Source organism: Prionailurus bengalensis, chromosome B1, assembly GCF_016509475.1.
Source record: "Prionailurus bengalensis isolate Pbe53 chromosome B1, Fcat_Pben_1.1_paternal_pri, whole genome shotgun sequence".
Classification (NCBI taxonomy): domain Eukaryota; kingdom Metazoa; phylum Chordata; class Mammalia; order Carnivora; family Felidae; genus Prionailurus; species Prionailurus bengalensis.
The window spans coordinates 49067352-49083868 of NC_057344.1; the positions used below are offsets into that span (position 1 = coordinate 49067352).

The 16517-nt window shown below is 52.0% G+C and overlaps 1 protein-coding gene across 1 annotated transcript in view; it reads left to right on the top strand.

Annotated features, from left to right (window-relative positions):
• Window positions 1-1449: 1449 nt before the first annotated feature.
• Window positions 1450-16517, top strand: part of SCARA3 (scavenger receptor class A member 3) — a 50953-nt gene continuing 35885 nt past the window's right edge. The window contains 1 exon segment of the mRNA XM_043564745.1: window positions 1450-1642. Coding sequence (XP_043420680.1) covers window positions 1636-1642 — 7 coding nt within the window. The 5' untranslated portion in view covers window positions 1450-1635.

The following is a 16517-nucleotide window of genomic DNA, read 5'->3' on the forward strand; positions in this document are numbered from 1 at the left end:
TACACAGGTAGCCTAGGTAAGGATTCCTTTGATGTGAATATCTCCCTGGTATTTACCAAGCAATTCTCCCGACACAGGCCACAACGCCAGCAGACGGGAGGTAAACTCGGAATCCAGGTTCAAGGAGGACATTGTGACTGCTGCCAGGGAGGCAACATCCTCTCTGAACCTCAGTCTCTGCGTCTGTAAGATGGGCAGCATGGGACCTGGCTCCCTCGCTGGAGGCTGTGGTGAGGTTGTCTTGAGACCATTGAGAGAACGTGCTTTACAAACTGAAACTTGCCTTGACCAGGTGGAGCAGATTAGAGATGGCTGATTGGCTTTCTGATCGGCTGGGATTGTGAATCGGCTTTCTGATTGGCTGGCCCCTCCTCAGCTCCTGGCTTAGAGGAAAGTTCTTGCGCTTTGGCCATACCTACTTTACTCCAAGGGCCAAGCCGGGGTGGGCATGGAAGTGTGGGGATGTGGGAAAAGGCCGGGCAGGGTTGCCCCCGCTCTGTGGTCCCCTCTCTCCCTGCACTGTCCTGTTATAACTTTCATCACACCTCAGCCCCCTCACTTGTCGAATCGTTGGCTTTCGTCACCAGATGCAACCTCTTGGGGCCAGGGCTGGTGTGAAGTATTACGCACACGCCCAGAGTTTGGGGCGGAACCTGGTGTGCGGTAGGTAGGGATCCATTTATGAAGAATGACAAGTGAGGATCCCAGGTGGGAGCCTAGCACGAGAGTCACAACTCCCTGCTAGAGGTCAGTTCCCCTCCGATGGATGTCACTGTTTATATCAGAGGCCCCTCCACGAACAAAATCACAGAATTTGAGAGCGCCTGGGGCCCAGCTCCCTCCGGCAGAACACGGAGGTTTGGAGACACGAAGTGGCTGCTGAGTCATTCGCCCAGAGTGGCGGGGCTGGGGACCAACCTCGCGGGGTCTTCCCGGGACCGAGGGGCTGCAGGGGAGGGGGGCGGAATTTCAGTGCTAAGGCGGGGACAGTCCCAGGCAAACCGGGGCAGGAGGGGCTGGGGCAGCAACCCGGGGAGCCTGCCTTCTCCCAGTGCGTCTCCCCCTTAGACGGGCGAGGAGACCGCGCGGTCCAGGACTGAAGCCTGCTCCCGCACCCCAGCCCGGCCACGAGGCGGCCCCCGGGGCGGGCGGCGGCTCGGGAGGGGCCTCCCCCGGGCGCGGCGGCCGCAGGGCGGGCCCGGGGAGCCGGCGGGGCCCGGGGTCGGGGGGCCCCCGCGGCGGCACAAAGAGGCCCGCCGCGGCAGTTTTGAAAATACCGAGGAAGTGGATCTGGGCCGGGGCCCAGGGAGTGACGACGAGGGAGGGAGCGCGCGCCAGCGAGCAGGGGGGAGGCGGGAGGCGGGGAGCGCGGGGCGCGGGCCGGCCTCAGACCTCGCCGGCCTCCAGCGGGAAGCGCGCGGGCGGCGGCGGCGGGATGGGCGGCCCGGCGCCCCCCGGCTGCGACCCCGCGGACCCTCCCCTCGGCGCGCCGCCTCCGCAGCCCGGCGCTCGAGCGGGCGGCGCGTAGGGCGGCGAGCGGGTGCCGGCTGAGGACCCGCCGGCTTCACCGCTCGCGCCAGTCGGCAGCTCGAGCCGCCGCCCCGGGGCGCTCCCGAGGCCCCTGCCGGAGGGATCATGAAAGGTAAGCCCCGAGCGCGCGAGGACGAGGCGAACCCCGGCGGGACCCCCCCGCGCTCCCCTCCCCGCCCGGGCGCGGAGGGGAGGACTCTCGGGGTGGGGTGGGGGAGCCATGGGTTCTCCCTGCCCTTCTGATCCTCCTGCCTAAGGCACTGATATGGGGCACGCATGCAGCCCTGATTGTCTAGAGGAGGGGAGAGTTCACACAGTCACCTTCTTACTCCGCATCGCTCTATCCCTAAAAACAGTTTGAACTTCCAGAGAAGTTTCTGGTCCCTTTAACCGGTCAGCGCAGAAAGATGTCACCAGCCCAGCCTTCTGGGTGGTGTAAATCCCCAACCAGGGGACCCATCCTAGAGCTCCCGCAGCCCCCTACCTAGCTTGCCAGGTGCCAGGCCTAGGTACTGTCCTCCAGGAACTTCAACCCCTTCCTCAGGAGAGACCTGTTTTGTCCAAGTCGCTCAGCCCAGGCCCTGCCCCACCCCAGCCTCTGAACCCTGGCTGACCAGCCCTCTGACCTCCCAGGGACAAAGCATCTGGGAAAGGCCAGTGGTCCAGGCCTGAGCTCTCCCCGGGGGCACTGGGTTATCCCCACAGTGGCCCTTCCTTGCAGAGACAAGAACCAGACTCGGTCCCAGGTGCTCATACCTGGGCCTGGCTTTCTTGAGGCCCGGGAAAAAGCACACTTTGCCTTAACAGTCATTTTCAGGCTAAGGGCACAGCAGACTTTGGGATCATCTTATGGGACAGGCAACCTTTGGGGTTTTTAATGCTCTCTCCCATGCTTTCCAATAATCCTTCCACAGCACCTCGGGCAGGTGCCGGTGTTCCTGGTAGTGAGAACCTCATCACTCCTTTGACTTACTGAATGCTGGGGCTGACAAAGACCTTCGAGATCATCTATGTGTCTTTAAATATACTCCCAGGTGTTGTTGAAGTATCAGCTCTGTTTGTGTCTTTTACATATGAGGGTCTAAGGGTTCCTGTGGAGAAAGGGCCCCACAGACAAACCTCTCTGACTGAATGCAGCCTCCGTGTTGTATAGTTGAGGAAACTGAGGCCCAAACAGGTAGAAGCGGCTTCATGGGTGTGCAGACCTGTGCATCTTCACAGGTTCCTGCGCTCAGAAGGCCTCACACTGGGTTCAATGTCTTGAAAATGCTTAGTAACTTTTAAACAAGGGCCCCTAACACTTTACCGGCCTCTACGAATTATGTTGCTGGTCCTAGGGATAGGAGGAAGGAACTTGCTTAAGACTCACAGCGAGTCCGGGGAACTAGAACCCAGCGGCCTGACTTCCAGGCCAGAGCACTGGCCAACGCACCCCTGCCTCTCTGTCACTTCCTTCCCTCTGGCCTCCGGACCCTCTATCTGTGCTTGCTGACAGTCTCACCGTGTCTTGGGCTGTCTGGGATGAGGCAAGCAAGTTATAATCACCTCCAGGGAGTTCCCACGGCAGCAGAGAGGAGCCTCACCCACGAAGCTCCTGCCTTCAGCTACCACCTCTGTGGAGACGTACTCACCCCGGTCAGCCGGCCTAGGGCAGGTCATTACCCAGAAGCCTCTGGAAGGGTCTTAGACCACATCTCACCACAGGCTTGGGGCCCATACTGCTCTGGGCCTTCATGACGATGGTGAGATGCTACACATACTCAGAGTGGTGTGGCTCCACCAACATCCCCGGCAAACACTGTAAGAGAAAACAGAGTGAGAGACAGCAGGGCAGGGCAGGAATCCCCTGGAGTGGAGGAGCCATCCGGCTCCCAGAGAGGAGGGAGTCGGGAGCACATGACCTGCCTTTCTGAAACTCAGCAAGGCAATTCCACTCCTCCGAATGGAAGAGGAAATGAGCTAGTGTGGATGAATATTTCGAGGAGGATGGACTACTGTGGCAGCAGGTCTCGGGGTCTTTGTGGCCTGCCGGCCGGAAGTCTACAGGCTCCCTCCTTGGGTTCCCAAAGTCTGCCCCTCTCACCTCTTCTTCCCTGTTCTCAACCAACAGCCTCACCACCACGTGGGGCCAAATTCCTGTTCACTGGGGCCTTTGGGGCCGCTCTCATGTATTTGTCCTCCAGTCTCCAGGAAACCTTCCGTGATCTCCCATAACATCCCAGGGGCATGGGCTGCCGGGCTGCGGGGGAAGACGAGGGTTGATTCCCAGGGCACCCCGCACCGCCCCCCCCCCCCCCCCCCCCCCCGCCCCGCAAGTGTCTTCCCTCATTCTCCCCAGGAGCCAGGAAGACCTGCCACCTCTACCTGAGATGGAAAAGGCAGGGCAGACAGCAAATATTTGGCCTTTGGATCCGTGGCGTGTGAAGAACCAGGGTTTTTTTCACCCACATGGAAAAAGTAAAATGCCCAGCAAAGCAGGGCAGCCCTTCCAGACTGGCCCTTCCCCAAGGGGAACTGGCTTCACACGCTCCTCCAAAGGCCCCACCAATCTGAGAATTACATCTGTTGGCCAAGATTCATCATCTCCCCTCAAAGCAAAACATGGTGATGTTATGCTTTGTGGGGGAGAGGGGTGTTGGTGGGGACGGTACGTAAACCAGAAAACACATTTGCTGAGGAGTACGGCCCCCGGTGGCCAGGCGCCAGGGCCTGCTCCTGCCAGCCAGGCTGTTTCCACCCCGAGGCTCCTCCTGCCTGCCTGCCTGCCTGCCTGCCTGCCTGCCTCTGGCTGGGCCTCCCAGGCGACCACATCTTCTGATGCAAGCTGGTACCTGGCCCCAGGTGCAGCCCCTTCTCACACCTGGGGGCCACACAGCCGGCCCCAGGCCCTTGGTGACTGGCCCATCTTGGAGCGTCCCACTGGCCTGTCTGAGCCATTAATAGACACCTGTGGGATTGTTTCCACACCTGTGGCGAGAGGGTCCGGTCGTGGGAGCTCTCCCAGCTATCCAAGTGATTTGAGAGTCAAAGATAGGGGCTCGAGTCCTAGCCCCACGTGAGGCTCTGGTCAAAGCGTTTCTGTCTCTGGGCCTCGTTTTCCTCCTGGGTGATCCCTAAGGCCCGTCCTGCTCTGATGCACTGTGGCTCAGCCCAGGACCTCCGGCCCTGAGTACCACTTGGGGAGCGGAAGTGACTCGGTGGAGGGATGGTTGGAAGCAGGCCCACCGCACGGGTGAGTCTTTGCCCCTGGGAGACTTGTCCTCAGCTGCCACAGACAGGGCAGAGCCACACCCCGCTGTTTCCCAAGCGTGGGAGGGATGGCCCCTCGCCACAGAATCAGAGACCAGTGCCCACGCTCCGTGGAGAAAGGGTGGAGAGGGAGAGAAAGGGCTTCAGAATATAGCAGTGTGACCCCAGGAAAATCCATCCCCCACAGCTTGGCGGAGGGGATCATGAGCGGGCAGACTGGGTCCCCTTGGAAAGCCTGACCTCCATCCCCAGACATTGGGTGCTGAAAGGAGCCTGAGACTAGAAGAAAAGGAGCTGACGTGGCAGAGGTGCAGTGAGCCACTAAACGGCCTGATGTGGGGGGGCCCGGGAGCTTAGATGATGGAGGTCAGCTCCAAACCCTCACCCCACCCCCCCGCTACTCACCTTGCCATCCAGCTGGGGTAATTTTAATAGCTGAAGACTCACATCGCAAAGCCAGTTTGCGAGGAAAAAGAATTCTGCTTCTCAGCAGATGTTTGGTGGAGAGCTTAGCCGTTTCCACGAAAGGCAGGCCGCAGTGCTGGGCGTTAGGACTGGCAGGTTCTGGCGTGAGGGACTGTGCCACTATACTCATAGATATGCTGCCCCTGTCGGATTATGTTTAACTTAGCAGGGGTGTGTGTGTGTGTGTGTGTGTGTGTGTGTGTGTGTGTGTGTGTTGTGAGCACTGAAGCCGAAGGTTAGACCTAGCCCTGTCACCCGTCAGCTTTATAACCACATGGCCATGGTGAAGTCATTGCTACTCTCTGGCCCCCCTCGTCTGCAAGTAGACCGCATCGTCTTTAGTGTTCTTTCCCCCTCTAACATTCTACTCTTTTGTTTTTCCTTCTGAGAGGGCTTATTGATTCAGTTATTTAATTTGAGTGCAGCTGACACACCCCATTACATTAGTTTCAGGTGTGCATCATACTGACTGCACAAGTTTAGACATTACGCCGTGCTCCCCACAAGTGTAGCTGCCATCGGTCACCCTACAGCACTGTTACAGTATCGTTGACTGCGTGCCCTACGTGGTGCCTTTTCTTCCCCTGATTCATTCATTCCATAACCGAAAGCCTCTATCTCCTGCTCCCCTTCCCCCATTCTGCCCACCCTCCCACCTCCCTTCTGGCAACCATCTGTTTGTCCTCTGTATGTATAGATCTGATTCTGCTTTCTGTTTATTCATTTGCTGTGTTTTCGGATTCCACATATGAGCGAAATCATGTGGTATTTGTCTCTCAGTCTGACTTACTTCACTTGGCATAATACCCTCTAGGTCCATCCATGTGGTTGCAAATGGCACAATCTCCTCCTCTTTATGACTGTGTAGTATTCCATGGTATATAGAGGGTACATATATTTGTCTCTCTCCATCTGTCTATTGATCCATGTCTATTTTTCTCTCAGAATAAGACTGTAGAGCCCACAGGGTAGTATTAGGATGTGAGTGTCATGAATATGGCGATCCTGTCTGTCTTTTTCTTGCCTCACTCTCTCACGGTGCCTGGCACTTAGGAGGTATCCACTGCATTTGCTAGTGGATACGTCTGGGTCCCCTATGGGGCTGAAATCCTTCAAGGCAACAGCAACACTGTGCTCTCTATCCCCAGAATCTAAGGTAGGTATCCCATAAAGACTCATGCTTCTATTTAACATTCACTGTCCTAGCTCCAAACGCCAGGGCTTGTGTGTATATTTATGTCTAAGGGTCAAGATAAATGCAAAGAAGAACTCACTGCCCTTTCGCTCAAGGAGCTTACCCTTTGCTAAGATGCTTAAGATTTGTGCCCAAATCATTCAAAAGAGATTGAAAGTGTGCCATAAGAGAGGTCCCGGGGAGGCCATTTGGGGTAGTTTTGGCTCTTTTCCTGTCTCCCTCTTAGCATAGCATCTGCTGTGGACTCTCTGGTTCTCACGGGGCACCCATTCTAGTACAGTCTTCCCTGGCCTTGTGGATTTGACATATGAGGACAGGCTGAGGATACCAGGTTTATGGCTCTGGGCGCCAGATTCATATTGCTGACTGTGTGGTAAACACCTCTAGAGGCCTGCGGACACCTTCAAGGCTCAGATGACATCCCTCACAGCCACCTGAACCTGAGCTGTGGTTATTGGCTGTGGTTACTGGTTATTGGTTATTGGGATGTTGCACCACACTTTGGTGGCTTCTGCCCTCAGGCAGAGACGAGACATACACACTTAAGAGGAAAACTGGATAATGAAGGGAGACGAAGCAAACAGACAAATGCATGGTCTATGTAGTAGATTCAGTAGGAATCCTGGGGAGAAAGAGCAGTACAGGTTGGGGGGCAGTTTGGGGAGGCTTTAAGGAGAAATGGAAGGGTAGGCAAAACTGGGGTCAGGTCACTTAGGGGATAGTCATGAGAGGCAGGAAACAGCGTTGTGGAAAGCTGGGCTTTACGTCATTGGGTAAATGTGTTTAGGGGTGACGGGTAAAGTGATTTGCCTAGGGTTGAGAGCTGGGTCAGCGACTCAGGGAGCCACAAGGCCAAGAGGCGTCGAGCACCCTGCCAAGGACTTCCGGTTGTGTCTTGTTGATTTTGGAGAAGCCCTGGAAGGGTTTGTCAGGAGACGGCCTGGAGATGTGCTCTAATGACTTTAGCCCACGTTGGAAAATCTCTGCTTTTAGAGAATGGCGGCAGAGGGGGTGGGGGGGAGAAAACGAGCCTGTGAGGGAGCCAGAGAGACACAGGCAGAGAACCGTGCCGGTAATGTCAGGGAAACTGAGAGGAGAAAGTTCCAAGAAGGAGGAAATGGTCAACAATGTTGACTGTTCCTCAACAGAGTTAATTGATCCGAGGAAGCCAGGCGGCACAGTCTGAGAGGGCAATGGCTAGATCTGAAGCAAAGGTACAGGGAGACCTCGCATTAGAGAAGTTCCAGAAAAAGGTAACTGAGTAGTGAACAAAGGAAGCAGAGCCAGGCATGAAGGGGTTTTCAAGGTGGGGCTGGCCTGCGCTTATTTAAAGGGAGAGGGAGAGAAGACGGAGTTCTGGAAACAGGCACGTGGTGAGGAAGGAGGTAGCAGTGGGTAAGCTTTGCCTTCGAAAGAAGAAAGCCTTTCTTTTGGGGATGCAAGGGAAGGGAGAAATGACATGTACAGACACAGACTTGTTGCATTTAATCTTTTTATGTATAGTACATATGCATTATGAAACATTTTGAAAAATTCAGTAAAGGGGAAAAAACAGCACTTACTCCTACCCCTCAGAGATAATTGACAAGATTTGGATGAGCATTCTTCCAGAAATCTTTGTGTGAATATTGGCACACCGATTTTTTTCATATGGATAAGATTATACTTTCCATGTTATTCTCTATATGTATTTTTAAAATTCAATGAACTTAGATATCTTCCTTGGGTAAAAAAATTTTTTAAACTGTTTATTTCAGAGAGAGAGAGAGCAGGGGAGGGGCAGAAAGAGAGAGTGAGACAGAGAATCCTAAGCAGGCTCCACGCTGTCAGCACAGAGCCCAACACGGGGCTCAATCCCATAAACCATGCGATCATAACCTGAGCCAAAATTAAGAGTTGGACAGTCAACTGACTGAACGTTGAGACCCAGGTGTCCCAAGTCTGCATTATTTTTAAAATGGTTGCATAATATTCCATATATGACTTTACAATAATTTATTTAACCGATCCCTTATTGGTGGGCATTTGAGTTATTTACATTCTTCCTGGGGTTTGTCACAACATACAATGATAATCTTCACACATTCATCTTTGCCCCACTGTATAAGCATCCCCTTAGGAAAAAATGCCTAGAAACGGGGTTGCTGAGTCAAAAGGCATGCTCATTTGAAGTTTGGAAACAGAGTGCCACACGACTCCAAAAGCATGAGTGGGCCCCTCAGCCCCACTGGGTTTGAGGTGTAACACGTGGAGGAAGTTTGGGGAAGGTGTAGACTTTTGATCTTTGCAGAAAAGGAGGAAGTGAGTTCATCTTTGGAGAATAAGCGATCAGAGAAGAGAAGGAACAGCGAGCGAGGATCCAAGCGGGACTTGATGAAAGCCAAATCCACGCCATTCTCTGACGCGCTCCCACCGGGCTGGGGTTCCCCAGAGCAATGCAGAGGAAACAGGCTGAGGGGGTGGAGGGCACAAGGGCCAGGAGACAAAGCTAACGGCCCCAGCACGCTGAAGCTTATCCCAGGGGGCTAGACTGAGAGCAGGGTGGAGTGAGGAGTGAAAAGGCTTAGCGCAGTGGAGAGATTGGAGAGCAGTGGGAGAGGTCCTTGAGGTCCAGCAGATGGGACAGCAGTAAACTTTCTGTTCCAGAGGGCACACCAGCTGAGCTGTGGCCGAGGCAGAGAAGAGACTCATAGATTCCAGGTCAGGGAGCTTGGAGGTCTAGGGAACCAATGGACTTTAAACAAATGTTGCTTCCATTAAAGTTGATGGTAGGAGACAGTCCAGAACATGAGACGCTCATGCTCTGTCTCTCTCTGTCTCTCAATAATAAATAAACGTTAAGAAAAAAAAATTAAAAAAAAAAAGAACTACTAAAAAAAAAGTTCTATGGTCAAATAAGTTTGAGAAACAAAATTAAACGCAGGTTGAAATGGGCTTTATTTTTCTTTTGCTGCCTTGTCAAAATTTTCACTACATTAATGTGAGCTTCTACGATGGTAATAGAGTATGCAGCACTTTCCAGACTTACTTGATCAAAGAGCTTTCTTTGTTTTGTTTTTCACAAAGAATATTTTGGGATTAGTGTTCCACAGGCCATATTTTGAAAAATGGATTTCTTGAAAGTTGGAAATTGGCCCTGAGCATAAGGGACACTGGGAAAGGATGAAAAATGACAGCAGCAATTCGAGTAGGACCGAAAAAGAGTCCCAATAAAAATGACAGCCACTACCATTTATCAGGTATTTGCCCTTCGCCAGGTACTTGTCATTTATTGTCTCATTGGGGTTTTTTTTTCTTTTTTTTTTTTTTAACATTTATTTATTTTTGAGACAGAGAGAGACAGAGCATGAATGTGGGAGGGTCAGAGAGAGGGAGACACAGAATCTGAAACAGGCTCCAGGCTCTGAGCTGTCAGCACAGAGCCCGACGCGGGGCTCGAACTCACCGAGCGAGAGATCGTGACCTGAGCCGAAGTCGGACGCTCAACCGACTGAGCCACCCAGGTGCTCCTCTCATTGGGTTTCCACAGCAGCTCTGTGAGAAGATGGCGTGCTCTCTAGTTTGCACGTGAAGTTGAGAGAAGGGAAGAGAGGCCCCATAAGAGAGAGAGCAGGGGCCTCAAGTGGTGAAACACAGGGAGAGTGAAGGGTTTGAAGATCCAGAAGTGACCACAGAGATCAAGCAACTGGTGATTCCCACCCCTCCCCCACCATTTGCACGGGGTTTCAGGGTTCAGGGGCAGCGGAGGGGTCCCTGTCTACACAGAGGAGGACCAGTGTGTATGTGATGGGGGAGTGTTGGGTCTGTTGCATGGAGTGACTAGAATAGGCAAGGTTCTTTTCTCACATGAAGGCCACACTGTCCCTTGAAGGGGTTTCTAGAAATGGGGTGGGCATCTGGAGTTATCACAATGATCAGGGATTGCTGCTGGCATTTAGCGGGCTCGAATGCCAGAAGTCTGCACAGCGTGGGTAAGCCCTGTCTAACAGAATTGTGCCCCCCAGATGATGTCCCCCAGTTGAGAACACAGAGGGCAAGAAAGGCGAGGAAAGTCGTCGGGGATAAAGAAGGCTTAGGATAAAGGGTGAGTCTCCCCTCAGCCTCTGTGGTGACCCGGGAGCACAGTGGAAGGCAGGCTGAGGGCTGGCTCCGAGGACTGACACAGAGGTGGGCAGGAGGAGAGCAAAAACCCGTCCCAGAGCACCAAATGTGGATTTTAGGAATGAAGGCGCAGGGAGCAGGTGATCATCACAGGGAAGCAGATCATGACAAGTTGATGAGCTGGAGAATCTGAAAGAGAAGGACCGATTCATTAGAGCGGAGAGGGGCAGATGGATTCCCATCGGAATATATCTGTATCCACACAGGAAGCCTGTGGGGAGGGGGTAATGGCAGGAGGATTCTAATGAAAACAATTTTGCAACCGTAATTATAGCTTTCTGCAACCCTAAACTATAGCCATTCTGCAACTTTAAATATAGCATTGGCTCCTGAGAAGACTCTGAAATCTTTATTTTTACCGACCCAATTGGCCGTTTTTGAAAACCCACTCTGTGAACTCCATAGAAGATAATCATCAAAATATGTTCCTTGAAGTTCCCAAAGAAAGACCTTTTATTCAGTTCCTCGAATCTCTCCCCCTCGCTGACTCTGATGGAAGATTGCAGTCCCGGAAAGGCTACGGAGTGAATTAACTCCATATTTTTGGTCAACCAAAAGAAAGCCAGAGTCGGCGACCACAGTTGAGTTAGCAGTTGGTTCACAGGTCCAGGCTATTTTCCACCTCCAGGGAGAAGTGAACGGAGCTCAACCCCAACAGAGTCAGCAGTCCCGCCAAAAATGTGCCAAGGCATGAACCTTCAATCACACTTTCTACGTGGCTCTGTGAGAGCAGAGGCACAAAAAGAGGGGGTGGGGTGCCTGGGTGACTTAGTCGGTTAAGTGTCCGACTTTGGCTCAGGTCATGATCTCGTGGTTCGTGGGTTCGGGCCCCGCATCGGGCTCTGTGCTGACAGCTGGAGCCTGGAGCCTGCTTGGGATTCTGTGTCTCCCCCTCTCGGCCCCTCCTCTGCCCGCGCTGTCTCTCTCTCTCTCTCTCTCAAAAATAAATAAACACTAAAAAAAAAATTTTTTTTTAAAAGTAGTTTCTCTTGTGGCTGTCCTGACACTTGAGTTGGCCATTATGACCTCAGGTATGAGGGGAACAGAGGCTCTTTTCAAATCTTCAGTGGTTGCCACCGCTTTATGAGTCCGAGCTTGCAACCCTGGCCTTCGAAGGCTGTCGGGTTGGTTGTTTGTTTTACTGCCTGCAATTTGTGTAGAAGTTGCTGGATGAGGAGTAGAGCCTGGCTCTACTGGCTGTGCCTTCGGTAGGTCATTCGTGGTGTCTGGCTTCTTCAACACAGGGACCAGGATACGCACCTCATGACAGCGATAATCCCTTGGGGCCTCTGGAACAGGGGAGGCAGAAACCAGCTCATAAAACCGTAGGGGTTTGCTGACTGGAGCAGCTTGCTGCTTATAGTCTAGTCCCAAAGGCTTATAGTCCAGGCATTATCATCTCTTCTCCCGTGTCCTTTCCCAAGCCCACCACCTCTTGTCACAATTTATGCTAGAGTCGGCAAAATGAGGAAAGGAAGGGAAAAAAGGAGAGAAGGCAACAGAGTCTACTTCTGCCTTTCTGGAACCTTAGCCCCCCTTCAGACACCCATGGCCTACAGCATTGCCTCTTCCTCAGCCATCACAGACACCTAGCACCCATGATGTTTGACACTCGTCACCGCCTGGGTTTTCGGCATGCCAGGAGTCCTCAATTTCATGGATAACTTATGTATGACCCAGGGAAGAGCCGGGGCCTTGCTTTAGAGAGCCATAACATGCTGGTGCTATTCTAAGGTAATTAATTGGGACACCATTGGAAAATAATACTCCCCCCTTCCCACCAAAAAGAGGTCTTTTAGCTTTAGGAGAGGATTACCATGTCCCTTGTTCTGGTTCTGAGAAAGGGAGAGGAAGCAGACCCTACCTTCCACTATACCCCCACCCCCCCAAGTTCATTCCTTTTCCTTAAAAAAGTTGTTTTTAATGTATGTTTTTGAGGGAGACACAGAGAGAGAGAGAGAGAGACAGAGTGTGAGTCGGGGGAGGGCCAGAGAGAGAGAAGGAGACAGAATCTGAAGCAGGCTTCAGGCTCTGAGCTGTCAGCACAGAGCCCGACAGGGGGCTCGAACTCACAAACCGCTAGATCGTGACGTGAGCAGAAGTTGGACACTTAACCGACTGAGCCACCTGGGTGCCCCCATGTTGAATTTTTCAATTCAAACATTAGGCCCCTGTATGTGAATGCTAAGCCTCTGCTGCTTTAAGCCTTTGCATCCTCTATGCATTAGCACCCCCCAATACCCCCTAGCTGTGGAGAACTAAGAATACACAAAATTTAAACCATATTTGAAGTCATTCGTCTTTATTTTTTAATAAAAATGAGCTCTTAAATGAAACAGCAGATGTCAAGAATTAACTAAGGATGCAGGCTTTCTCAAAGGATCGGTAAACTCATTTTTTTGAACACCCACTCTGGGCTCAGCCCTGTGCAGACTGAGGCTGTAAAGAGGATTTCAGACCTGAAGGCGATGTAAACAGACATCGGGCCTGGATAGAAAAGACTTATCCCAGATCTGTGGCCAGTCCGAGCTGGGTATATGCGACCCTGCAAGCCCTCTGTGTGTGTGTTTGGATCGTCCTTCAGATCCCTGGACGTTCAGGAACCACGAACTAACTGGCAGGTCATTTGACCTCTCCACACCTCTGTACCATGACAGGTGGGCTCTGTGACTTCTGAGTTCCTTCCCACTCCCTGTCTCTGAAAACACATTGGAAAGCCGGTGTGCCCAACGTTAAGATCGCCGCAGAAGCCGTAGGAACAGGCAGGCATGGGAGATGGAGAGGAGGAGGAAAATTATCTTCCTGTCTCTTGGCCCAGTGCAAGGAGGGAGTACGGACTGCTGTCTAATCAATCATCCTCTGATCAATCATAGCCTCTGTATCCTCAAGCCAGGCTCTCCTCCTTTCTTCAAGTCTGTTTCTTCCTCTGTCCCCTGACCGGAACAATCTTGGTGTAATGTGAATATAATGAGCCTGTGCTTGCAGAGGGCTTGGCTTATAAAAGCCTCCCAAATGCTTTGGATTATGGTCTCATTAAAATGAACAAGGCTAAAGTGGAGAGTTGCTACAGCATTCCAGACATAGGTAAATTAGAGGTCCCCCGAGCCCGCGGCTCTGTGCTGGTGAACAGGAAGTCCAAAGGATTAGAAAGAGGAGGAGACCCCTTGGGGATCGGGGAGGGCGTGAGCTGCGGAGCTGAGATGTCAACAGAGGGAACAACGCCAGGCACTTGTGAACCCCTCATCTACAGAGAGCCAAGTTCGTGCTGTCAACTGTCATTTCCCTGCCCATGGGCTGCAAAGTACCGGAATGGGGTCTTTATTAATTCCCACTTGCTAACGATTGCCAATCTTGGGGGACCTCGGTGGGAGAGCAAAGTTATGACAAAGCTGTGTGCTTTTTGAGGGGGTGTTTGCTGAAGGTCAGTGTCAGCCTTGCTTGATTTAAGTTCTCCCAGATCCCTTGCAAAGGCTATAAACAGCGATGTGACGAAATTGGCCTCGGAGCCAGAACAGGGAGGAGGCCTAGTCACAAGGGAGGGCAGAGAAGCACCATCAAGGGGTGGAGAGAAATGAGAAACGGGCAGGAAGGCCTTGAAGGCATTTCTGCTCCAACGAATGGAAGGAATACCTCCCCTAGGGACCGAGGTGGCGGTAAATCCGGGTAAATCTGACAGCCCTCAGCGTGGTTCTGGCTGGGATCATCTGGGGCTGAGATGTTAGGGGGAGGTTTTGGTCAGATGGAGCATAGAGGGCACCAAGGGATCCTAGCCTGCCTCATCTGAAGCATAAATTTATGGGAAAGGGATGGTAATCGTGGTAACCCCCCCGGGCACAGTTACCCTCGTAAACTGGTGGCAGATTGATGGCAGCATGACAGCCTAAGACACAACACAGGGCTGAAAAGATTGATTTCGGTGTTTTTTTTAATTTTTTTTCTTTAACATTTTATTTATTTTTGAGACGGAGAGAGACAGAGCATGAACAGGGGAGGGTCAGAGAGAGGGAGACACAGAATCTGAAACAGGCTCCAGGCTCTGAGCTGTCAGCACAGAGCCCGACGCGGGGCTCGAACTCACGGACCGCGAGATCGTGACCTGAGCCAAAGTCGGCTGCTTAACCGACTGAGCCACCCGGGCTCCCCAGATTTCCTAGGCTATTTATGAGATGATCAGTGGTACCTGCCATATCAGCCCTCCTTCTGCCATTGTACCCACTCCCCTCCAAGGCACACGCATGCACACACACACACACACACTCGTGCACACGCCCATGAGAACACACTAGCTCTATCAGAGAGGCTACCTGGAGATAGCTGTGGATAGGAAAACAACCAGGATTCAGGAGGCTTTGCCACTAGCTGGCTCGGTGACTTTAGCCAGGTGTTATGAGATAACCCCCTGGCCCCAACTCACTTTCCTCACCTGGAGAGTGAGGGGAATAACTTCTCACCCTGTTTCTCTCTCAGGCTAGTCATAAGGACCGAATGCAATAATGGATATGAGGTCTCCAGCCTCCCCCCAGCTTAGCTCAGAATCGTTGAGAGTGGGGTGCTCACCTGGGGCTCTCGACCAAGCTTCCAGGTAGTTACACACGCGAGCGTAGACCTACTTACTACTGGAAAAGCATAATGTAAAATCATTCCTAGATTCATTTAAAATTGTGTTTGTTGAGTATTTCTCAGTGCCATATACAGCACCAGGGTCTTTGGATAAAGCAGAGAATAAGACAGACATATTCATTACCCCCAGATCTTAAACACTGGGGAAGAGACCTACTGAATAAATAAGAAAAGGTATATTGCCTTCTACAATGGGGAGACACAGAGCACACGGAAGTATGCATGGAGCATACTGGCTCTTCCAGTTTGGGAGCCCAAGGAAGGACACTGAGGAAGTGACATATATGCTGTACCCTGGAGGTCAGGGAGAAGGCATTCATGGTGATGATGGTGGCATCTTTAATTTGGGGTCACCCTCAGTCCCTCTCCTACTGAGTCCACTCATTTGATCATTACTCTGAGGAGGCGGTAGGCATGGTCGAAAAGACGTCTGAGTTCAGATCGCAGCCCCATCACATATTCGGTAGGCCATTAAGCAACAGTCTTAACCTCTCTGAACCTCAGTCTTTTTGTCCATGGAAGTGACACTGGAGACTGTAAAGTTTATGGGGTTGTCGTGACGACTGACACAAGGCAAGACCCAGATTTTTATCGAATTAAAAAAGGGAAGAAACAAAAAACTTCGAGCTTCTACTTCTAGTGTTACCGGGTTAAAATATTCTTGGGACATGAAGCTTATGTCCTAGATAAACTACAGGCCAAATGCATAGATAAAGTTGAAAGAAAACTGAGGAAGTTTACAAAGACCAAGAAAAAGAATTCGAATTAGGAGCTGAAACCAATGGGTCAACACATACAGAAGCTGGGTGTCAGGAACAAGGCTGTGAGTGGCACAGGGAGGGGGCAGCAGGCTCAAAGACCCCCACCATAAAGCCTGTCACACTCTGTCACCCCGAGAAACCCTGAGACAGCCATTCTGCCTGGTTTTGGGGTTTTTGTTTTTGTTTATGTTTTTGCCCCAGTCTTTTCTGATTGATCACAGTCTTCCTACTGCTTGCTCGATGCCCGTACCTGAGGCATTTTGAAGCTCACCCCAGCTAGTCTGCTCCTTGGAAAAGAGGAGGGGAGAAGCGAGAGGCTGAGCGGGGAGGGGGTGGAGTGGAATACACCTGTCAGAGAGCTGTTGAAGAAACCGGATGTCTCCAGAGAGTCCAGAGGGTGGAAAGGGCTGTGCCAGGGATAGGCTTGCCCTCCCAAGGGTCTGGGGGTCCAGTTTATATTCAGTGTGCACTTGGGCAAGCCAATTTTCTTTATTTATTTGTCTACTTATTTATTCATTTAAAATTTTTCTAATGTT